General features: G+C 43.2%; 1 protein-coding gene across 1 annotated transcript in view; it reads left to right on the forward strand.

The window, feature by feature from the left end:
* Positions 1 to 25,069, forward strand: part of LMNTD1 (lamin tail domain containing 1) — a 299,068-nt gene that overhangs the window by 43,022 nt on the left and 230,977 nt on the right. Inside the window, exons 2-3 of the mRNA XM_037915372.2 lie at positions 18,765 to 18,943; positions 21,583 to 21,771. Of these exons, the coding sequence (XP_037771300.1) occupies positions 18,804 to 18,943; positions 21,583 to 21,771 (329 nt within the window). The 5' untranslated portion in view covers positions 18,765 to 18,803. The remainder of the gene's footprint in view (positions 1 to 18,764; positions 18,944 to 21,582; positions 21,772 to 25,069) is intronic.

The following is a 25,069-nucleotide window of genomic DNA, read 5'->3' on the forward strand; positions in this document are numbered from 1 at the left end:
TAAGCACAGCTCAGGTTGTGGGCTCCCAGCAGTGGTAAATTCACACTTAGTTGGCATGTAGGAGCATGCGCCACCCATAAACTCCGTCCCGCCGTGGCCTCTACAGAAGACAGCGGGCAGAGCACCAAAAGTGGTTGGAGCCACTGTTGGAGGAAACAAAGTCTGGGAAACACACTGATCCAATCAGTGCCCATTAGCTGGGCAGCCTCCATTAGTTGGTTCTCAGCCTAAGTTAAAGCTGCATTTCCCCAGCAGAACCTCTGGCGGTGGGAGTGGGTGTGTGTGCTGGCATTCCCACAACAATCCTCTCCTTCCAGGGTTGAATGGCACAATAACTAGGTCTGAGTGAATATTTTGCAAAGAAAAATTTATCTGATGAATTTCCCCTCTTTTGTCTCATGGCATCGCTGAGCAGATCAGGATTTCCTCAAATTTATTATGTGAAAAGAATTGAATTCTGTGACAATATTTATTCTTAAGGCTGTGAATTGATCATGAAGTCTTCTCTGCAGGGACTTGTCATTCAGGCTGTGCTGCTTAGTTGTGACTGGTCAGATCCAATACTGAGGCCAAATTCCAGCCCCCATTATGGTCCCTCTTCACTGCTCCAGTAGTGGAAAGAGAACAGAGACGACCCTGGGGGAATTCCCCAGTGCAGGACTAGTATCAGGCTGGCATATGTGACCCTACACTACTTCCTCACAGCCCCTGGTATATGGGTGAGCTGGAGACAGGAGAGGGAATGGCTAGTGGTCTGTGCACCCATAATCCTTGTAAAACAGCCTACAGTCAGCCAGATAAGCCTGCCATAAATTAGAGAAGCCCCTGGAACTGCTGTAGTTTACACTTAGGGCTACACTAGTCATAGGAGCAGCCCAGAATCTGGGAGATATGAAGAAGTCTAGAGCCACCTTTGCCCTCCCATCCCTCTCTTAGGCTGTACCTTTTGTGATGTGTCTCCTGAGAGACAGCACAGAATCTGGCCCAAGGCACTAAATCTGTTTCCTGATTGCATGCCCGTGCCAGAGACACTTTTGCAAATACTCATGTATGCTAAAGTTATGTCTCTGCCAGTAACTTTTGTGCCAGTACAGCTTCACTGTGGGCAAGATTTACAAATATGCCTAATTGATTAAGAGCCCCAACAGATTTAGGCACTTTTAAAAATCCCACCTGGTCTGGGTAGCCGCACAAAGCAAACAAATATAATTCATACTCCTGGAATATAAAGTATTCACAGAGCTCTAAAAATAGCAATGATAAAGAAAAGCACATCAAGTTAATACAAACAGCCTGAGTTGTCATGCACCAAACACCTATGGCTAAAACAATTCCCAGCTCTCAGAAATCAGGAGTCATGAGACCATGCGAAAAACTCTTCAGTTTAACATTTAATAACACTCTATTTTCAAAGCAGCCCTATTTTATCACAAGTTGATTCAACTGTACAGTAGTTTTGACACCTCTGATTGCTAATTCACCATTACTTGAAGGCCAAAGACCATCCAAGGTTAGGAACACTCTAGTTAAAAATAAAATCTTGCCAATCCTTCACTTCATGCCTTTCTTCCCCTCTGCTGTGATATAAAGTATCTCCAGCTTTTACTTCAATAAAAAGAGCAACTCATAATATCGGCTTGAACCAGTTTTCTCTGATTTGAGTCTCCCAAGTATTTTATTAATTAAAAGCTAGTATTGTGTTCATAGAGTAAGAGAAAAAGGCAGGAGTGGGGGTGGACTACTGAAGGTTTCATGTTGCATTTAGCATTTTGTTTTCATGCCTAGATCCTGAACCACTTTTCACCACAGTCCCAGCAGACAGGGGATGTAAAGCTAGTGTAGCTGGCTGAAAGGATCATCTCAGTGTGTAGTGGAAATTCTCAATGGGCAAAGCAACTCCTCTGGCCAGCTCCTAGGCAAGCACTGGGAATGTAGCTGCGTGAAAAAAATGTGGCTCGTAGATCCCAGCTGCCAGATCAACACCCTAGAGCCCTCTCCTTGCGAGTCCGAGCAGAAAATCTAGCACAGGGGTGGCCAGCCTGAGCCTGAGGAGGAGCCAGAATTTACCGATGTACGTTGTCAAAGAGCCACAGTAACACGTCAGCAGCCCCCAATTCCCCCTGCTCCCAGCGCCTCCCACCCATCAGCAGCCCCGCTGATCAGCGCCTCCCCCTCCCTCCCCGCACCTCCGGATCAGCTGTTTTATGGCATGCAGGAGGCTGTGGGTGGAAGGGGGAGGAGAGAGGGCATAGCAGGCTCAGGAGAGGGGGCGGGAAGGGGTGGAGTGGGGGCAGGGCCTGTGGCAGAGCCAGGGGTTGAGCAGTGAGCGCCCCCCGGCACATTGGAAAGTTGGCGCCTGTAGCTCCAGCCCCGGAGTCGGTGCCTATACAAGGAGCCGCATATTAACTTCTGAAGAGCCACATGTGGCTGCGAAGCCACAGGTTGGCCACCCCGATCTAGGATTAACAGAGACAGGAAGTGCTAGGGAGTAACACTCTAGTGTCCCCTAGAGGAAGGTAAAGAAAGAGCTTTGGGCCTCACAGGAATCTTGTTTCAGCTTTTGTGACATGGGTGTTGGGGAGGGAAGGAGAGTTAGAAAAGATGTCTTTGGTAGATAGGTGTAGGAATGGGCAGGCTGCGGGCAGGTGAGGACCTTGGACGTCTGTAAATTGTTATGCCATTGTTACTGTGGTTCTTGAAGAGCTGTTACGTTCCACATTGGAGGGGTCTATATCTGAGTGTGTATAATGGGGTAGTAGGGGGACAGAGGATGAAATTGTTGGACGTGATCCCCATATATTCCTTTTCTATCTTACAATTGCATTATGAAGTGTAAGTAATGTTTGTAAAATGTTTTGAAACCCTCAGAGGGAAGCTGCTTTAGGAGTGCAACATATTTTCATGGAGAGTACATCACCTTTTACTGAGGAAACTGACTCAGGGCCTGCTCCTATGTAAATCCATGGGAGTTTTGCCACTGACTTCAATGGAAACAGGATTGGGCCTTCTGAATGGCAACAGGTAATAACATCAGCGAGGGTGTTGGACGGGAGCCACTGTGCTATTGCAAATATACTTGTATTTTCTCAGCTAAGTAAAGCCTGCAGGGTGAGCATCCTTTAGGAAGGACCGTCCCTATTTCTTACTAAATATTTCCCATCCTGCCCTTCGATAAAGCTCTTGTATTCCAATGGATTTCCAAGGGGGTATCAATGGGGCATTGGGGGCATGGATCATCATTCATGTGGCACTCCCGTCAGTACCCGGCCCAAGCCGGGGAAGCTAATGATTCAACCAGCAGACCAAATTCAGTGATGAATCCTGGTTACATGCCACTTGATGCACGTTGTCCATATGCTAAGAAGAAAAATGGGGCATTCCCCAATTGTCCATATTTATAACATTTCAACCATACCTGCCAATGTTTGCACTGGTTTAATGTGGAAGAGAAAGTGCCAGACCATCAAACAGCAACGTGAGATAGATGGTGCAAAATAGTTGAATTAAGAAGAACTGCTTCCTATCATGACAGGTTTCAGAGCAGCAGCCGTGTTAGTCTGTATTTGCAAAAAGAAAAGGAGTACTTGTGGCACCTGAGAGACTAACCAATTTATTTGAGCATAAGCCTTCGTGAGCTACAGCTCACTTCATCAGATGCATAAAGTGGAAAGTACAGTGAGGAGATTTTATATATACACACAGACCATGAAAAAATATACATTGTAAGGAGAGTGATCACTTAAGATGAGCTATTACCAGCAGGAGAATGGGGTGGGGGGAGAGAAAACCTTTTGAAGTGATAATCAAGGTGGGCCATTTCCAGCACATTTCCCGGAGTTAACAAGAACGTCTGAGGAACAGTGCGGGGAGGGGGGAGGAATAAAAAAGGGGAAATAGTTTCACTTAGTATAATGACTCAACCACTCCCAGTCTCTATTCAAGCCTAAGTTAATTGTATCCAATTTGCAAATTAATTCCAATTCAGCAGTCTCTCGTTGGAGTCTGTTTTCGAAGTTTTTTTGTTGAAGGATAGTCACTTTGAGATCAGAAATCAAGTGTCCAGAGAGATTGAAGTGTTCTCCGACTGGTTTATGAATGTTATAATTCTTGACATCTGATTTGTGTCCATTTATTCTTTTACGTAGAGACTGTCCAGTTTGCCCAATGCACATGGCAGAGGGGCATTGCTGGCACATGATGGCATATATCACATTGGTAGATGTGCAGGTGAACGAGCCTCTGATAGTGTGGTTGATGTGATTAGGCCCTATGATGGTGTCCCCTGAATAGATATGTGGGCACAGTTGGCAACGGGCTTTGTTGCAAGGATAGGTTCCTGGGTTAGTGGTTCTGTTGTGTGGTGTGTGATTGCTGGTGAGTATTTGCTTTAGGTTGGGGGGCTGTCTATAGGCAAGGACTGGCCTGTCTCCCAAGATTTGTGAGAGCGATGGGTCATCCTTCAGGATAGGTTGTAGATCCTTGATAATGCGTTGGAGAGGTTTTAGTTGGGGGCTGAAGGTGATGGCTAGTGGCGTTCTGTTATTTTCTTTGCTGGGCCTGTCCTGTAGTAGGTGACTTCTGGGTACTCTTCTGGCTCTGTCAATCTGTTTCTTCACTTCAGCAGGTGGGTATTGTAGTTATAAGAATGCTTGATAAAGATCTTGTAGGTGTTTGTCTCTGTCTGAGGGGTTGGAGCAAATACGGTTGTATCTTAGAGCTTGGCTGTAGACAATGGATCGTGTAGTGTGGTCTGGGTGAAAGCTGGAGGCATGTAGGTAGGAATAGCGGTCAGTAGGTTTCCGGTATAGGGTGGTGTTTATGTGACCATCACTTATTAGCACTGTAGAGTCCAGGAAGTGGATCTCTTGTGTGGACTGGTCCAGGCTGAGGTTGCCAACTGTGCCCACATATCTATTCAGGGGACACCATCATAGGGCCTAATCACATCAGCCACACTATCAGAGGCTCATTCAGCTGCACATCTACCAATGTGATATATGCCATCATGTGCCAGCAATGCTCCTCTGCCATGTACATTGGGCAAACTGGACAGTCTCTACATAAAAGAATAAATGGACACAAATCAGATGTCAAGAATTATAACATTCATAAACCAGTCGGAGAACACTTCAATCTCTTTGGTCACTCGATTACAGACTTAAAAGTGGCAATTCTTCAACAAAAGAACTTCAAAAACAGACTCCAATGAGAGACTGCTGAATTGGAATTAATTTGCAAATTGGATACAATTAACTTAGAGACTGGGAGTGGTTGAGTCATTATACTAAGTGAAACTATTTCCCCTTTTTTATTCTTCCTTCCTCCCCGCACTGTTCCTCAGACGTTCTTGTTAACTCCTGGAAATGTGCTGGAAATGGCCCACCTTGGTTATCACTTCAAAGGGTTTTCTCTCCCCCCACCCCACTCTCCTGCTGGTAATAGCTCATCTTAAGTGATCACTCTCCTTACAATGTATATTTTTTCATGGTCTGTGTGTATATATAAAATCTCCTCACTGTACTTTCCACTTTATGCATCCGACGAAGTGAGCTGTAGCTCACGAAAGCTTATGCTCAAATAAATTGGTTAGTCTCTAAAGTGCCACAAGTCCTACTTTCCTTCCTATCATGAGCTCTGATAAGATACGACGCAATGGAAGAAGAGGAGGTGGCAGTATTGTTACCATCTGATAGTTTAAATTTAAACTTTTTTTTTAGTACAAAATAGTGATCAGACAAGAGTGAACCAAAAGCAGCAGCTGATTATATTGGCGGCATTATAATCTCATTTAAAAATGAATGCAGAACAATATGTTTATTCAGCTATAATGGCAGTCTATCCATACAACATGATCTTGCCTTGTTTTGCAAACACCAAAGGAACTGATTCATGTCAAACAAACAAACACTATTCCTCCCCCCCCCCATGAATAATTCCTGTTAATGATATATACTTTGAAAGATAAATATTTTCTCTTGTGTATTTGGACACAGTTCAGAGCAATTAGAGCCTCTAGGATGGTTCAGACTATTATTTGTTCTACTGACAGGTTTAGAAAAGTCACACAGCATGATCTATTTTAGAAAAGACATCATGAATATGGCCAAAGTAATGTACGCAGCTGGGTTTAAGTGCTTCATTTCCACTATTGTTTGTGTTTGTATGTAATGGTGATGGAGATTGATGCTTGTGCGCATTCATCAACATGTATATTTCCTTGACTGACGAGTCAGACAATGGCTGTGACACAGCTTTCAGTTAGCATCCCCAAGGCTTCCTGCAGATGTTTGATGGGCACTCATCTCCACTGTTATTTTGAAAGCCCATTTGGAAATAATAGCCCTATTACAGGGAATAGTAAGCGGAGGCAACATTATCAAAATGATTTATCCTGTCTGATCCAAACACATTCCCTAGGGCTTGCAGTTAGATATTTATCCCCTTGTCCCTGTTCCCCCCCGCCCCCCCCCCCAGCACATTAAAATTATCCTGGGAGGTGGAATCAACTTATGATACATTGCAAAGATCCCCTTGTCTCTGCTCCCTAACTCTGGTGGATACACAAATAAACAGTCTGTGGTCCCAGAATTCAAATAAATGTCTTTAATGTCACCGTATTTGCTGTGATCTTTAGTTCACTGCAAGGCCATTATTTCTATGGTGGAATAGGAAGGCAATTTTTAAATGATTTCCATTAATTGTTTTTGATGGGCTTTGCACTTCCATTTCTTTCAGGACCTCCACCACAGCTGAAATAGCAGCTAGCAACAACTGTGTTTAAACATGAATTTTTCAAGCAGGGGGTCTAGTAAAGTTTCCTTGACTAGAGGGAACAGGTGCTTCTAGTCATCTTCTTCTTCTTATCATCTGGGGTTGGGTCATCATTCACCTACACTACAAATTTTACTGTGGTTAAGCAATGTACTTAAATAGTGACCTGACCATGACACAGCAAGGTTTAGTCTTGTCTGTGTAAATAGAAGCAAAATTGGAAAGTGTGACTCCTTAACTTGGTTTTAACACAATTTGATCTTCTCCCCACATATCTGCCCAAACTGGTTTATAGCAGACAGGAGACTACCACATGTAAGCATAGTGCTTAAACATGATCCAATCTGGAGTGTAGGTAGAGACTTGTTCCGTAATAATACCTGGCACTTGTGCAGTGTTTTACATCTGTGGATTTCAACATGCTTTACAGTGAAAAGCAAGTATCCTCATTAGGGCTGGTCAAAGAAATGTACTTTATTTTCTGCTAAGAATTTTTAAGAAAATGAAGAAAGTCATTTGGGTAGAATATTTTGGGATTTTGCTGAGAAAAACGGAACAAAAAGCAAAAACCTGACAAATTTCTACAATGGAAATGTTTTTGCTGAAATTTCCATTTTGTCAAAGGGCTGTTTTTCTGGCTGAAAAGCTTTCAGCCTGCTCTAATCCTTACCCCCTTTTTTACAGAGGGTGAAGCTAAGGCACACAGAGCAGCACTTGTTTGCCCAAGATCAATGGCAGAGCCAAGAACAGAACCCAGGTTTCCTGACACCCAGTTCAGCACCTTATCCCCTGTTTTCTATTGCTTCTTTTCACATACCCTGGCTTTACAGGGGCCAAAAATCAGCGTTTGCCAACAGTCACACAAAATGATATCAGATATAAGTTTTCCTAGTACTTAGGACAGCAGGCTGCTGTTGTAATTGCATGATATCTGTTGACAAATATAGCTCTCATCTTCAGCATATCCCAGAAAGCAATGTACTGCAGAATGATATGGAGGTACACAAGAGTGTGAGGAATGTTACTTATTATGTGTTTTCCTCCCCTACTATCTAGCCAGCAACTGCCTAGAGGAGGCAATATAAGGAAGTGGAAAAGGGTAATCAAGTTAATGAATTGAAGTCTATAGCCAGCTCTAGGGTATACAGGCACTTATATAGTAAGAATTCTGGCTGCATTAAAGATGGTTTGATATTAAAGAAAAATGGTTTGGTCTCATTTTGATACTTCAGCTGCTTCAGTATCAATGCAAATAACAGACCCTTCCTGTCAACTGTGTAGATTCCAGCGTTTTGTGCATTAGGAATACTTTGTATTGACATGATCCACTGCTTATTTAATGTTCTAGATGCTGAATACTGGAAAGGCACATTCCGTACACTGACATGATTTATTGTTGTAGCTTCTTCTGCCTCACTGGAATCAGGGCTGATATAATTAGGTTTCTAAAAAAAATTTGTCCACTGTTATGTGGAAAAGGATTTGCTAGGACACAAAGCCTGTCACAGCAAGATAAGAACCATATTTTGAATGTGAGTCTCTGCTATTTAGCTAATAGTTTTAATTAAGTTGGATTGCATTTCTCAGTTTGTCATTGATTAGAGAACATACCCAAGAAGAAGACAGTGCTTCAATAAATGGAGGGAATAGTTCTTTATCATTTTTTAAATAATTACTTGTCAACAAGCTATGTCAGCTACTCAGTGTATTCCATCTGTGAAGATAATATTTATTTTTAATGCTTTTTCCCCAGGGAACATTGACTAAAGATTTTCCTCCTCTTTCCTTTATCTCACCAGTAATCGTTATATATTTTTCTGTTACAAAGCTTATCATTATATCCAGCTTTTCATGAATGATTAAAGAAATAAACTGAGTAAAACTTCAGGTGTCAGTATCATGTTCAGATGTCATACAACAGGTTTCATTAAGGATTGCAAGGAGGAGTTTAAATTGATATTGATCATATGTGTAGGAGACTGGAAGCTATAATAAATATACAATATATTGCAGGGCTTAGCATAGTGAGGGGGGAGTCAGGACATGCATTCTTTCCCCAGCTCTGATACTATCACAATTGCTGTGCAACCTTAAGCAAGTCATTTAGGCTGGGATTTAGGTGCTCAACTTCCATTCATTTTTTTCTAGTGGAAATTGGGTACCTAAATCTCTTGGACTTCTTTGAAAATCCCACCCTTGATCTATCATTTGCTGCTCTATTAAATGGTAATAACACTCTATCTTTTCCAGCTGGGGGTGTTGTGAGGCTTCATTAAATAATACTTTAAAAAAACCTTTGAGATCCTTGGATGAAAGATACTGAAATGTGCAAGGTATTTACAAATATGGCTAGATCTGGATAATATTCATTGGGTCAAAGTGAGATAAAATATTAGTGTAAACAAGTGAAAAAGATACATCTTGGAGGGGGAAAAATCTAAACCTAGATATAAATTAAGGGAGCATTATTTAGAATGCAGCATATGAAGAGAGAGACAGGCTAATTGTGGATTAACTACTGTTGACAATGCAGTGTAACTGCAAAAGGGCCACTTGTCTTTTGAGATGTGTATACTAAAACCAGGAAGGTTATTGTACCATGTCATGGTTAAAGGGCTGGCTGAACCTCTGACCCATTCTCTGGTCTCTCTGAGGGTGTTGAGCCTTGATCTTTACCTCCCTGGCGTGAAGTCACACAATTCTCCCTCTCTTTGACCATATGTCATGCTACAACTCCCTGTGGATTAAGTGCACTTATCCCAACAGGTCTGCCTGGGTTCTGGTACCTGCAGATCCTCCCTTTGGGATTCTGTGACCACTAGAGAATATCATGGCAAAAGAGCCTTCTTAAAACAAAGTAGTGTTTAATTTTAACAGTGGGAATGCCACAGGGTGTGCTCACCACTAGTGGATGCCTCCTCCTGGCCATCCTGGGGATTAGCTCTGCCAGGTGTTGCACCCGCCTCTGGTGGTATCGTCATCTGTAATCCTCTTGTCCCGCGGACCCCTCTCGCTCCAGGAACCGCAGCCTCCTCTTCATGACTCGACTCTCCGGCTGGGTCACCATACGTGTTCCCCCCTTCTGGTGTATCAAAGTCTTTCCAGGACAAATCATCCCAGGCAGTCCATTGTCCTCTGCCTGGTCTGTGCCACATCCCTAGTGGCTGGTAGGGGAACCTGGGCCAACCCTCTACTCTGGGTTCCAGCACAGGGGCCCTCCGGATAGCAGCCAAGACCTGCATTGCTATTCTTTGCTGCTATTCCCCTGAGCACCCTCCTACCTTCCTGGTTTCCCCTCCTCCCGCTTTGGGTTTGCCAGCCTCCCAACTCCCTCCTCCCAGGGAGCAACTGTGGACTACCCTCTATAGTCCCAACATACTTCCCTCCTCCCAGGGAGTGCCTACAGCCTACCTTCCTGCAGCCCCCTTCTGTTGCTAGCTTCTTGGGTTATATAAGCCCCATCTGTCCCTGCCTAGCTGAGCCTCAAGTCTAATTAATCAATTCCTGCTCCCTGGCTCCTCCTCCACGTGCAGTCTGGGCAGTTAACTGGGCCTAATTTACCTTTCAGGGCCAGTGTGGAGAGTACATCCCATCCAAAGCATAACATAGGAGAAAAGGTTTTTAAAATAACCGAGGTCTACACACATCTCTCTTACCTAGCAGGCTTGCCGTTCCTCGTAGACAATAGACACATCTAAGTTCCCAGATACCCCATCCTCTGAAGTCTGGGTTCCCCTTCATTACCTCTTCTCTGAGAGTGAGACTTTAAATCAGGCCTCAAGTCCTATTGTTCTCCTCTGTTTTCTGAGCCTGGTTAAACTGGTCTGGGCAGCTCAGTAAGAGCTGTGAGTAGTAACATTAAGTTCTAGGTGTTTGCTGAGAAGCTGTTATCTGGGCTATTGTCCTTCTTCCTGATTCCATTTCCTGACAATCTTGCTGTGAATTAACTCACTATATTCATACACTGAACCTTTCAATAACCCCGTCACATACTGTATTCATAAATTATTACTGAGCAGGCGCCACGTGTTTCACGGTACCAATTTACACTGTGCTGACAAGTGTTTTGTACAGCAACAGTAAATCCAAGAACACACCTATAATACCGTACATAGTTCTTGTCAACTTCCTTCGAAAAAATACAGACTGTGGATTTACACTAGCATAACAGAGTAGAATCTCCTCTGGGGACTTGTAAAACTAAGAAAGTGGGATACAAATGTTATTGAGAGAGAATGGGTACACTTTCTACAGTATCGTCTTTACAGTTTCTTTTGCCATCAACGTTTTACAGGCCAGAGCCTGGGCTGCACGTGAACAGCTTTGCATTTTTCCACCAGAGCAAAGATTTCCTGAAGTACACTTAGCATGCCACGGGAGGATCACCCTAAGAGAGCCACTGTAGCAGATTCTCCATTGTCCCAACCTCCCACCCTACTCCTTGTAGCTTGTAGAGATGGCATGCCTGGGGAAGGAAACTGAATTTGGATATTGACTCTTTAATGGCAATCGCTTTAGATGCTGAAAACTGCTGATATATTGATTAGCCCCATATATCAAGAAGGTTAGACGAAACCAAAGAAATAGATGAGATCGCATGTATTCCATTAAGCATCATTGTGGTGAAATCCTGATCCCATTAAAGTTGACAGAAAAACTCCCATTGACTTCAATGGGACCAGGATTTCACTCCAGTAGTCTTTCTAGAATGTAAGGGGAAGAATAACATACAAGAGCAGCAAGGGACATGGAGTGTAGTTATGTAAAATACAGGGCTTTGTTCTCCTTTGTCAGTGCTGATTGATTATGTAGTCAATGTGATCACCATCACCTCCTATGGAAGATATTTATAATGATAAAATGTCATATTTATAGCAAAATAATGCATTATACAATTGATTCATGGTTACTGAAACCATTTGTCACTTAACATTAATGTACTGAGTGGTGGTTTCTTAACACACTAGTATATGTCAGCTAAAAATAAGCTCAGGGCCAAGTATAAAGTAAGGGTGCTTAATGTATCTTGACAGTCAATAAATGGTTGATAAAGGACTGGTAATGAATTCATTATTCTCCTTATGAACCCATTCCTATTTATTGCAAACAATCAAAATACTTTATTGTGGCGAATGAGATCTCACATAACAGTTCTTTCACCAGAGGCTGCCATGAAAGACCAGTGAGACTCGAACAAAGGACAGTTAATGATAGGTTGTTTCTCAGAGAATCAAACCCTGTAACTGGTCAGTCAGATTGGGCATTTGAGAAGGGAAGAGTTGCAATTATATTAAAAGCTACTTATTGTACTTTGGCAGCTTTCTCTCTGCCTTGGGCGATTCTACAATCTACATCGACTTTCAGGTTCATCACAAAGTTCTAAGTTTCTTAGCAGTGCCAGGGTCAGGTTGTTAGTAGGGCTGTCAAGCGATTAAAAAAAATTAATCGCAGTTAATTGCACTGTTAAACAATAATAGAATACCATTTATTTAAATATTTTGGATGTTTTCTACGTTTTCAAATATATTGATTTCAATTACAACACAGAATGTGTTGTGTACAATGCTCACTTTATATTTATTTTTGATTACAAGTGTTTGCGCTGTAAAGAGAAAAGAAATAGTATTTTTCAATTCACTTAATACAAGTACTGTAGTGCAATCTCTTTATCATGAAAGTTGAACTTACAAACATAGAATTATATATAGAAAAATACTGCATTCAAAAATAAAACAATGTAAAATTTTAGAGCTTACAAGTCCACTCAGTCCTTCTTCTTGTTCACTCAATCACTCAGACAAACAAGTTTGTTTACATTTGCAGGAGATGATGCTGCCCGCTTCTTGTTTACAATGTTACCTGAAAGTGGGAACAGGTGTTCTCATGGTGCTGTGTATCCGGCGTCTCAAGATCTTTACATGCCAGATGCACATGCTTCAACCACCATTCCAGGGGACATGCGTCCATGTTGATGATGGGTTCTGCTCGAAAACCATCCAATCCTGTGCGGACTGACGCATGTTCATTTCCATTATCTGGGTCAGATGCCACCAGCAGAAGGTTGATTTTCCTTTTTGGTGGTTCGGGTTCTGTAGTTTCTGTATTAGAGTGTTGCTCTTTTAAGACTTCTGAAAGCATGCTCCCTACCTTGTCCATCTCAGATTTTGGAAGGCACTTCAGATTCTTAAATCTTGGGTCAAGTGCTGTAGCTAACTTTAGAAATCTCATATTGGTACTGGGACGGGTTGGATCACAGAAACCCCCTTGGGGCTGCCAACTGACGTGCCAAGACTACTACTGCCCCCGCTTTCCCTGCCAGCTTGGGACTTCAGCACCCTGTCTTGTAGAGCCAGACACGCCAGTCTGCTCCAACACAGACCCAGGGTCTGAACCACATGCCCCAAAGCTGCAGACTTAACTGAAAGCAACTTAAGAAGCGTTCCTGTCTTTAACATTCAGATGCCCAACCCCCAGTGGGGTCCAAACCCCAAATAAATCTGTTTTACCCTGTATAAAGCTTATACAGGTTAAACTCATAAATTGTTCACCCTCTATAATACTGATAGAGAGCTATAGACAGCTGTTTGCCCCCCCCCCCCAAGGTATTAATACATACTTGGGGTTAATTAATAAGTAAAAAGTGATTTTATTAAATACAGAACTTAGGATTTAAGTGGTTCCAGGTAGTAACAGACAGAACAAAGTGAATTACCATTTACAGTAAAATAAAACATGCAAATCTAAGCCTAATACAGTAATAAAACTGAATACAGATAAAAAAACCTCACCAGTTCCAGTAACTACAGACTAATCTCCTTCTAATCTGGGACCAGCAATCACTCACACCCATGGGCAGCAAATTCTATGGGCCCGTGGTGGCCAGGCACCAGGAATATTCCTGTCCCAGGGGCCTGGCTCCAGCAAAGTTTCTCACCTCCCCACCCCTCACACACTCCCCCCGCGCGTCCCCGGGCCCCACCTGCCACCCCCAGGCGATTTAAAACAGCCCGGGGGCTCCAGCCACCACCCAGCAGCGCAGTGGGGCTGAGCGGCTTCCTGCGCGCTCATTCCACATGCGCTGCCGGCAGGTCCTTGCAGCCCATGTGAGGGGGTGGTGCCGCTGCGCGCTGCCCCCGCCCCAAACACCCCTGCGGCCCATGGGAAGCTGCAGGGGCGGTGCCCGGAGACAGCAGTGTGAGGAGAACCCCCTGCTTGCCCCACCTAGGAGCCGCTGCCGGAGGGGGTGCCCCAGGTAAGCATCAAACCCCCCATCCACTTCCAGAGCCTACACCCACACCCCCTCCGCAAACACCCCCTTCAGCCCCCAAATTTCCTCCTGCACCCACACCCCGCACCCCTTCTCGCCCCCAAACTCCCTCCCAGAGCCTGCACCCCTCACCCCCTCCCCCAACTCCCTCTTGCATTCCCACCCCTCCCCTGCACCTACTTTTGTCCCCAAACTCCCTCCCAGAGGCTGCACACTTACCCCCTCCTGCACCGCCGCCCTCTGCCCCGAGCCTGCACCTAGCACCCAAACTTGTTCCCAGAGCCTGCACTCCAGACCCCCTCCCTGACCCAAACTCCCTCCCAGAGCCCGACCTCTCACCGCTTCTGCACCCAAATTCCTTTCCAGAGCCTGCACCCTGCCCCCCAATCCCCTGCCCCAGCCCAGAGCCTGCACCCCTCCTGCACCCCAATCCCCTGCCCCAGCCTAGAGACTGCATCCAAACTCCATCCCAGAGCGTGCACCCCAGACCCCGTCCCCCACCAAACTCCCTCCCAGACCCCAACCCCTCACACCCCCTGCACCCAAACTCCCTCCCAGAGCCTGACCTCTCACCCCTTCTGCACCCAAACTCCCCCTCAGAGCCTGCATCCCCATCCCCTCGCGCATCCCAATTGCCTGAACCCCAGACCCCCCTGCAAACTCCCTCTCAGAGCCTTAGGCAGGTGTGTGTGGGGAGTTTGCAGGGGGGGAGGGTTCTGGGTGTTCTGGGCACCACCAAAATTTCTACAAACCTGCTGCCCCTGCTCACACCCCCTGTAGTTACTGTCCTTTATTCCAGTTTCTTTCAGGTATCCTTGGGGGTAGAGAGGCTCTCTCTTTAGCCAGCTGAAGACCAAAATGGAGGGGTCTCCCAGGGGTTTAAATAGACTTTCTCCTGTGGGTGGCCACCTCCCCCTCCCCCTGTGTAGAATCCAGCTACAAAATGGAGTTTTGGAGTCACATGGGCAAGTCACATGTCCATGTATGACTGAGTTTCTTACCAACCAAACCATATTCCTGGGAAAGCTCACATGTGGATTGGCATCTTCAAGATCCATTGTCTGTTAAGTGCTTCTTGATTGGGCATTTAACTTGCACATCCCTTTCTCAAGAAGCTGACCAAATGCTTACTAAGGCTACTTAAAAAGAAAAGGAGTACTTGTGGCACCTTAGAGACTAACCAATTTATTTGAGCATAAGCTTTTGTGAGCTACAGCTCACTTCATTGGATGCATTCAGTGGAAAATACAGTGGGGAGATTTATATACATAGAGAACATGAAATAATGGGTGTTACCATACACACTGTAATGAGAGTGATCACTTAAGGTGAGATATTACCAGCAGGAGAGCGGGGGGGGGGGGGGACCTTTTGTATTGATAATCAAGGTGGGCCATTTCCAGCAGTTGACAAGAACATCTGAGAAACGGTGGGGGTGGAATAAACATGGGGAAATAGTTTTACTTTGTGTAATGACCCATCCACTCCCAGTCTCTATTCAAGCCTGAAGCAAATACTCACAGCAACCACACAACAGAACCACTAACCCAGGAACCTATCCTTGCAACAAAGCCCGTTGCCAACTGTGTCCCCATATCTATTAAGGGGACACCATCATAGGGCCTAATCACATCAGCCACACTATCAGACGCTCGTTCACCTGCACATCCACCAATGTGATATATGCCAGCAATGCCCCTCTGCCATGTACATTGGTCAAACTGGACAGTCTCTACGTAAAAGAATAAATGGACACAAATCAGATGTCAAGAATTATAACATTCAAAAAACAGTTTGAGAACACTTCAGTCTCTTTGGTCACTCTATTACAGACCTAAAGGTGGCAATTCTTCAACAAAAAAACTTCGAAAACAGACTCCAACGAGAGACTGCTGAATTGGAATTAATTTGCAAACTGGATACAATTAACTTAGGCTTGAAGAAAGACTGGGAGTGGATGGGTCATTACACAAGGTAAAACTATTTCCCCATGTTTATTCCCCACCCCTCACCGTTCCTCAGGCGTTCTTGTCAACTGCTGGAAATTGCCCACCTTGATTATCACTACAAAAGGTTCCTGCCCCATCCCCCCCGCCACCCCCGCCCCGCTCTCCTGCTGGTAATATCTCACCTTAAGTGATCACTCTGGTTACAGTGTGTATGGTAACACCCATTGTTTCATGTTCTCTATGTATATAAATCTCCCCACTGTATTTTCCACTGAATGCATCTGATGAAGTGAGCTGTACCTCACGAAAGCTTATGCTCAAATAAATTTGCCTCTAAGGTGCCACAAGTCCTCCTTTCCTTTTTGCTAATACAGACTAACACGGCTGCTACTCTGAAATAAGGCTACTTAGAAATCAAGCCAGTACACAGCCAATATTCATAACTTTGGATACAAAAATGATACATGCATACAAATAGGATGAATAGATTCAGCAGATCTTAACCTTCACAGAGATATGTTACATAGCATATGCAGCATAAAACATATTCCAGTTGTGTCATATATATATATATACACATTCATAAGCATATTTTCATAAAGCCTTATGTGGGGCACCGTCACAGGGACTTTCTTTGCGTTTTGTGAAATCTGCAGTGAAAGTGTTCTAAAAATGAACAGCATGTGCTGGGTCACCATCTGAGACTGCTATAACATGAAATATATGGCAGAATTCAGGTATAACAGAGGAGGGGATGTACAGTTCTCCCCCCAGTGAGTTCAGTCACAAATTTAATTAACACATTTTTTTAACAAGCGTCATCAGCATGGAAGCTTGTTCTCCTGAATGATGACAGAAGCATGAAGTGGCATATGAATATTTAACATATCTGGCATGTAAATACCTTGCAATGCTGGCTACAAAAGTCCCATGTGAATGCCTGTTCTCACTTTCAGGTGACATTGTAAATAAGAAGAGGGCAGCATTATCTCCTGTAAATGTAAACAAACTTGTTTGTATTAGTGATTGGCTGAACAAGAAGTAGGACTGAGTGGACTTGTAGGCACTAAAGTTTTACATTGTTTTGTTTTTGAGTGCAGTTATGTAACAAAAAAAATCAACATGTGTAAGTTGCACTTTCACAACAAAGAGATTGCACTACAGTACTTATATGAGGTGAATTGAAAAATACTATTTCTTTTGTTTATCATTTTACAGTGCAAATATTTGTAATAAAAACAATATACACTTTGATTTCAATTACAACACAGACTACAATATATATGAAAATGTAGAAAACATCCAAAATATTTAATAAATTTCAATTGGTAGTCTTTTGTTTAATAGTGCGATTAAAACTGTGATTAATTGCTATTAATTTTTTTGATCATGATTAATTTTTTTGAGTTAATCGCGTGAGTTAACTGTGATTAATCGACAGCCCTAGTTGTTAGATAACTATATAAAGACGTAGATATTGATTTACTGTTATCGTGTGGTGAAATTCTCTTAGTACCAAGGGTCCGTGCACCATTTTGAAGGCTTAAGTGGCGCTTAAGCAGGACACAGACCTTTCTGCATGGGGTGAATTTCACCCTGGGGTGCCTACCAATGAAGATATGGGGCCAGATCCTCATCTGATATGAACTGATGCAGCTCCACTGGAGTCGCACTTAGTTACACTGGTTGAGGATCTGCCTGTAGATTTCAGTCTTGTTTTGTTTTGTTTCTGCTGCATTTTCATCTTCTAAGGTTGCAGTCCAAAGCAATGAGATTCATTTACGTTAATTACTGATGAAAACCCTTCCACACAGTTCCTCAGTTTTCCATCCATAAAATGGGGACAATAATACTTCTTTTCTCTCCCAGCTATTGTCCATCTTGTCTATTTGGATTGTAATTTATTTGGGACAGAGTCCATCTGTTACTGCGTGCCTGTATAGTGCCTAGCATGATGGTGCCCTAGTCTTGGTAGGGCCCCTACGTTCTACGGTAATAAAAATAATACTAACCATAGTCTGAAATGTAGCATCACTTTACTGGTTTTGTGGCATCTCATATGGGCCAATGAGTTGCAGCAGCTGTTCTGCATCAGAGAAGAAGTTCTATCCTCCCACACTCAAGAGAGTTTCTAGCCTTAGAAATGAATTAGAACAACAACACGAACAAGAAAATAGTGCTCCATTCTACAGTGGGAAACTGATTTTGATTGCTAGGTAATTTTTGATCTGGTTAGATGGTACCAGAGGCTATTGCCTCATATTAATGAGAGGTCAAATCCCAGACTCCATGCTGAGTTTGTATAAAGTGCACTTGATAAACGGTGGTTTTGCAGAATCACAGAGAAATAACCCTTCCCACAAGCCATAAAAGAGCAATAGCAGGGTTGCTTCCTGGATCCTACTGCATTCTCAGTGAATGGGGTTGTATGGGTGTTTCAGAGCAGTCCAGAGTCCATCATCTTGAGTCTGAGAGATGGGTTTTTCATTTTACAAATTCAATACACAAGTGAATAAGTTCCAGTTTTGTAAAGTTGTGTACATGGTTTTACAAATGTGGGCCTAAGTGACAAAGGCAAAACAAAATTGTAGGATTTTAACGTGGGGCAGAAGGAAGGCAAGCCTTATCCTACACTACTGAAGTCAATGGGAGCTTTGTTATTGCAGGGTCAGGTCTGAAATAGGAAACCTTGGGAAGGAGGTTGATTACAGCATGACCAGTTTTTGAGCTGGCAAAACAGTTACAAGTGGCCATTTCTTCCATCTTTTACCATGTAGATTGACCTGTCATCTGGGGCTCACCATTTAAAAGATGGGATGGCTGCCATTTCTGGCATATATGTAAAGAAGGAGATGCCTGCACCTCAGGAACAACTAGAAGTGAGCAATTGTGGCGACATGAGAACTGAAATCATCGGATACAAGAATCCTCAAATGGAAACCAGATCCAAAAGCAGGTTTGTTTTCTTCTGCACCGAATACAGAGTTCTGGTGGAAAGTTGGTTTTCTTATTTAAAGAGAGCAATAAGGTGGGTGTGGCATTTTACAGTTCAATAAAAGAAATTCCCTGCCTAAGGAACTTGTGATATCCAATTTTGCCGACCTCAGGCATTCAAAAACGATGAATCAAGCCTCCAGAAACAGTGAAATTTAAAAACAAATAATAAATGTTGCATTCTTCACATAGTGGTTTCTGAGGCTTTAGGGTACACTAGCTTCACATTTCCAAGCTTTTCTCAGCTCTGTGAGGACTAGAAATGTACTATTTTTTTGTCTTCTTTTGTTTTCTGTTTTTCCCAAATACAACTGAGATTCTTATGAAATGTCTTTATTCCAGGAGCTGGGGCTTTAAGAAAAACATGCAAGATGTGCTAAAATCACAAGAGTTGGCAACAGTATCTAGAGATGTCAAGGACAACCCAAAGTAGCTTATTGTAATGCTTGACACCTCTTTGAATAGACTAACACAAGAGTGATCAACAATGATTTTCTTCCTAATCACAAGGATCCACCCTAGGACAATGGTTTGCTACAGAGACTGGTCAGGCTGAAGGAAACCCAGTTTGGACTGTAGGGGAGTCTGGAACTTCCTGGCAAGACACCTGACAAAGGTCTGAAGCCGACCATTTGGTCACATGGGAAAGGGGGCAGAAACCTTATTTAAAGGCAGGATCAGTTCCAGTCTCCCTCTTCTTCAGAGTCTGACCATTGCCAACAGTAGAAGGAGAGGCAGGAGGGGCCTACCCACCCGAACACGGAGTGGGTCCAATGGCTCAGAAGAAGGGCTGAGCATAGACACAGTGGGGAGTGTGTAAAGGCATTTGTTGTTTTGCCCAATGACCTGCACTCTTGTATGCTTTAAGAGTCAATGTTACTATGGTTTTAGAAGCCCTTGTGCAAAGCCTGTGTTCCTTGCTTTACCTGCCACATGATCCCCGAGGGGTTAAATCGCCCACAGAGATGGGACTCTGGTGAAAGCATGCAAAAGCAACTGGGAGGTCAGAGCACTGACTTCAGGGTCTAGGGCAGTTGGACCCTAGAGTCCCACATCTTAGGTAAGGGTGGCAGACAGGGAATCTGCTCCTTAGAGCTAGAGACTGTGACTAGATGCTGGCCAGACCCACTGGCTTGGAAACGTGGGATCCAGAGGTTGGGACCAATTACAACAGACTGGTGACTGTCCACTACGGGAACTTAATCAGGTCTGTAACACCATCACCATCGCATCTAATTTATGCAAAAATAGGGGTTTAATGGGGATTTAAGTGACAGACAGGCCTCGTGCTGGCCCACTGCACAAAGGTAACTTTGCCCTCCATGCTTTGCTTTGTGTATGCAATTAAATCTTTGCAGAGAAGTAGGATAAGACCACACTTCTTGTATGAGAATTATTGGCCTTGTAGATTAACGGAATGAGAAATGACAAGATTCTACTGTACTGTATTGTTTAATGGCACTCACTGAGACTACAGTTTAGGAGCCCAAACTAGGGTCAAGAAAACAGCAAGGAATGATTGCACGCATGTGGATATACCAGAATAACTTAATGGATTTTATGTACTGTATCAAAAAGAACAACCCCCCCCCCCCCGAACCCTGAGTTAACAATTTAAGCAACAATAACAGCAGTTTTGTCAACTTATTTTAAAATATTGCACACAAGCCATGTTAAAACAGTATTAATAATAAGGTTTCAAAATCAAGAATCCAAAAGTTAAGAAATGCCAGAATTAAGGTTGCCTGTGCAACTTTAATCAGCTCCATTGTGCATATGCATTATGATGCATTTAATTACATGATCACATACTATTTTTTCCACATTTTGTCCTTTTTCTCTGCACAGGATGTACCTGCTCTGGGGATGAACCAGGGCTGTGTAATGAAGGGGAGTTCATTAGCATGCTTAGTGTGGGCAGAATCTTCAAGGAATGAAGCTGCAAAGTTTTAACAAGTCTCTACTGAATATGTGTGAACTGCAAATTTCAAAAGTTTATAATTTGGGTAGATTTTCTTGAGGAAGGCAAAATGCACATTCTTGACATAAAGGCCAATCCTGCCAAATTTCAAGTCCGTGCTCCAAAGTATATTTTCCCCTCGCCTTGTTCTCAGAAATAGCTGAACTATTTTGGCTGAAAAAAAAATTCAACCTAAGGTAGAATACCCAGCATGGAAAATTTGAGCCCAAACAGTTAATGTTTGGCAAAGTTATAAGCAAGTGAAAACAGGTTCTTATAATGGGAAGTGTTGGGCAACCTTAATAATAGGTAGTGCTACCAACCTTGCCTATAAATAATATGGTATTGAAAAGTCTGCATTTTGGAAAGTAGACCCATTTCAGTAGTGGCAGTGGCTGGAGGTATTCTTTTTGTGCTGAACAGATGTGCAAGGTTTTGGGAGTTGGGGTTGGGGGAGAAAGCTCCATGTGTTGTCTGCCCCCCATTGTGCACCTGAGTAGGAGCAGCCAGAATCTGGCCCTATTTTTTGTTTCTTTGGTTCGTTGGTTCAATTTATTACAGTTTAATTTTCATTTTTCTAAAAATGGAAGCAGAATAAATCTTTATTTTTTGGATCTGACTGATATTTTGTGTGCGCTCAGACAGGAGGAGCTGGATACCATACTCCTGAAGAAAGACGAGGACTTAAAGAATTTAAAACTTCTCATGGCCCAGAAGGAAATAGATTTGCAAGAGCTGAAAACCCAAAGGACATTATCCTCAGTACAGCTGGATCTAGCCATGAAAGAGCTTGAGGAGCTAAATAAAAACATCCTGATGTCTCAAAGAAAGTAAGAAACTAAGTTTAGGTTTTGGGCAGAAATTTGCACGTTTCTCCTTTCTTACCTCTGGCTATTTCTGTTGTATTCACAAATAGCTATATCTCTTAGTCTTGTATCAAAGAGCAATGCGTATTTAAAGGTACAAGCCCAGACACTCAGCTGCATCCAAGCTGTGTTTGCTACATCTCAGGAGAAGGAAGGCAATGGTGGCTGTATTGCAGCTTAGCAGCCCGAGGATTCTAAGATCATCTCAGGGCTGATAGTCTCTGGCATGAATTAGAGCAGCCTTTGGCACTATCCTCAAAGGTTGTTTTTGCAGTTGGGAATAGCTGGAGTGCAGTGATGCTCTGGCCATACCCACTTTCTTGTGGTTATAGCTGCTACACTGACAGAAAAAAGATGGACTGCTGATTCACTAAAAGAAAAGGAGTACTTGTGGCACCTTAGAGACTAACCAATTTATTTGAGCATAAGCTTTCGTGAGCTACAGCTCACTTCATCGGATGCATGAAGTGATGCTGATTCACTGGCCTTATATTACCCAGAGATTTCCCTGTATACAAGTGTACTTCTCTTGTAGCCATTTAAGCTGGCTTTCTGGCATGGAGGCACAAGGCAGCCAGAGCATAGTCCTAGATGTAATCCACAATATCCTAAATACATCAGAGCAAATCTTATTTGGTAGCACTACTGAGTTCTGCAATGCAATATCAATGAGACTTCTCACATGACAGGATTTGGCTCATAAGGAGACGCACTCTTATTACAGGAGTGGTGCTTTGGATAACATACTGTTTTTTGTAAGGCATGGGCTGCTTTAGAGAGAGCATAACTCTTTTGAGAATAATTTCAATGTAAAAAGTAAAAAACACAATAAAAATGGATTAAAAAGGATTAAAATGGCAGAAAATGGATTAAAAAGGCAGAAAATGTCCTGGAAGTTTCTCTCGTTCCTTTATTTGAGCCACGGTTAAACTCAGGAGCTTGGCAAGTTGACCCCCCAAAGGGTTTTCCTGGCTCTCAGAGCTTTTATTGTCTGTACAAAACACACTGAGCACCCTGTGCTGCTTGTCCTCAACTAGCAAATGTCAACTGTGCCAGAGTAACCCAGGTTTATTTAAAATAGCTGAGCAGAGCTCATGGGCGTGACAAATTCAGATGAGCTGCTTTGCTGCCAGACTTAATGGCTGTATTCTGCACCGCAAACTTTGATGAGAAGCAATTTAGAATAATGTGACATAGCAGCAGTCAAAGGAGCTCGGAAAATTGTTGTGGCTCCCGTGATTAACTGTTCAATAGACTGTTCTGGCTGCTTCTTGTGTGCCTCTCAATATGAGCAGCAGCCATTCATCTACGATCAGCAGATGCGATGATCAAGGAATTGCTTCGCGTGTGTGGTCGGGCATGGAGCACTGCGCTTTCACATCCTCTCCTTTCCCCAGTAAGAGAGTCACATGACCTGACATCCTTTGACTTTTTGCCTCTATACCTAATTGAAAGCACCGGACCTCATTGTATGTTTTAAGTGTCCTTATATTTCCCTATCAAACTGTAGTGCTCCAACAGAGGGAAGAATGGATGCAAATCAGAAAAGTGCTACTTATAGCCCTGCATTGTATTAATGGAAGTACATGGAGATAAGTAGACTCACATTGTGTGTCAGCTTCAGGGTGGCTGGCATTAGGATATTTAGGGGCTTCCACTGTGACTATTTAGTGGGGTCCCCCTTCTTTGCAATTTGTCCTTTCCCCCTAAAAAATTCTCACCATTTTCTCTTCTCCCATCCCCTTTCCACTATTAACTCTCTCCCTCTCACTCAGTCAGGAGCTGTTGAGGGCCAGATGATCTTTCCTTTTCTGACAGCCCATGCCATAGCACCAGTGAAGAGAATCAGTGAATATTTGTGGTCTCCCCCTTTCCCACTGTTATGACTGGTGACAGAGCAGAGACGTGGAAGCTGGGGCTTTTCTAGCAGCAAGTCAGTGGAGAGCACATTGATCTTCGCCCTACCTAAGAGCTAAAAAGCACCTAAAAGAAGAGCACTGATCAATGCATTTTAGGGTGCAATTTATCCCAGTGCACAGGGCCAGCAGTACGGACATCTTAGTCCCACACAGGCTAATTTCACTCTTAGATAGTAATGCGCCCCTCATTCCCATGTTAAATTTGAAATTGTCCTGCACGTTGGAAGCCCATTATGAGTTGAGGTCCCAAAATAAACAACATCCAGGCTATAAAGGCTCTGATAGCCACTATCAAAGAAATATAGCTATCATAATTGCATGTCCATTTATCCTATCACATGGGTACCTAAGACAAACCTACAGTACTTGGTATTTAATTGATACTTATTACTATTTTTCATGGATTAATTAAATTTGTACCCAGCAGATTACGTGATAATTATCCTTACATTTATTATGGGAAACTAGAAATTGCATGGGTTGTTAACAACAAGCAAACAGAATGTAATTGCAAAAACACAACATGGTTATCTGTACAAGATTTTGATCACAGATGTTATCACTTCAAAGAACCAAGGCTATCTTACAAGATAAAAACTGGCCAGTTTAGCGCCTGAAAATATGAAAACAAAGCACCGAGTGGGAGCTTTTCCGCAGGCTGGAAGCAAAATCTTGATAAATGTAGGATTGAGAAGTTGAACAGTTTGCTATCCCCTATGTCTAATTAAATGTAGAAAAAGAGATTCACCTTGTTTTTTGGTCCTGTGGAAGACAGAGTGTTCTTTGGATGGGGCACGAGTCTGTAAGTCAGGCAGCTTCAGTTCTATTCTTGGCTCTGCCACTACATGTAACCTTAGGCAAATAACTTCACCTGCTTCCCCTCCCACCCTTTGTCTGCTCCAGTGGCTCTCAATGTATTTACCATTGTGGGCTGCATCCAGTACTACCTATATGGCTCTGAGAATGTCACATGGGCCGCAGCTCTGTGCTGATTGGGCCATAAGAGGCCCCGCAGGCCACGGGTTGAGAACCACTGGTCTTTTCTATCCATTTAGACTGTAAACATTCTGGAGCAGGGACTGTCTCTTACTATGTGCTTGTACAGCACCTAGCACAATGGGGCCTCTAAGTACTACCATAAAGATACATAAATAATATAATATAAAAATGATAAATAATGGTACGTAGAAATGGTCCACCATCAATAATGGCGACTACATTCTGAATTATACTGTTGGTAGCAAGGAAATCCATGCTTCAAGGATAAACCTTGAAGTCCTCTGTCATGCAGAATTCCCAGTGGAGTCAATGGGAGCTTGGCTTGAGTAAAACCTGCAGGATTT

Source organism: Chelonia mydas, chromosome 1 (genome assembly GCF_015237465.2).
Source record: "Chelonia mydas isolate rCheMyd1 chromosome 1, rCheMyd1.pri.v2, whole genome shotgun sequence".
NCBI lineage: Eukaryota > Metazoa > Chordata > Testudines > Cheloniidae > Chelonia > Chelonia mydas.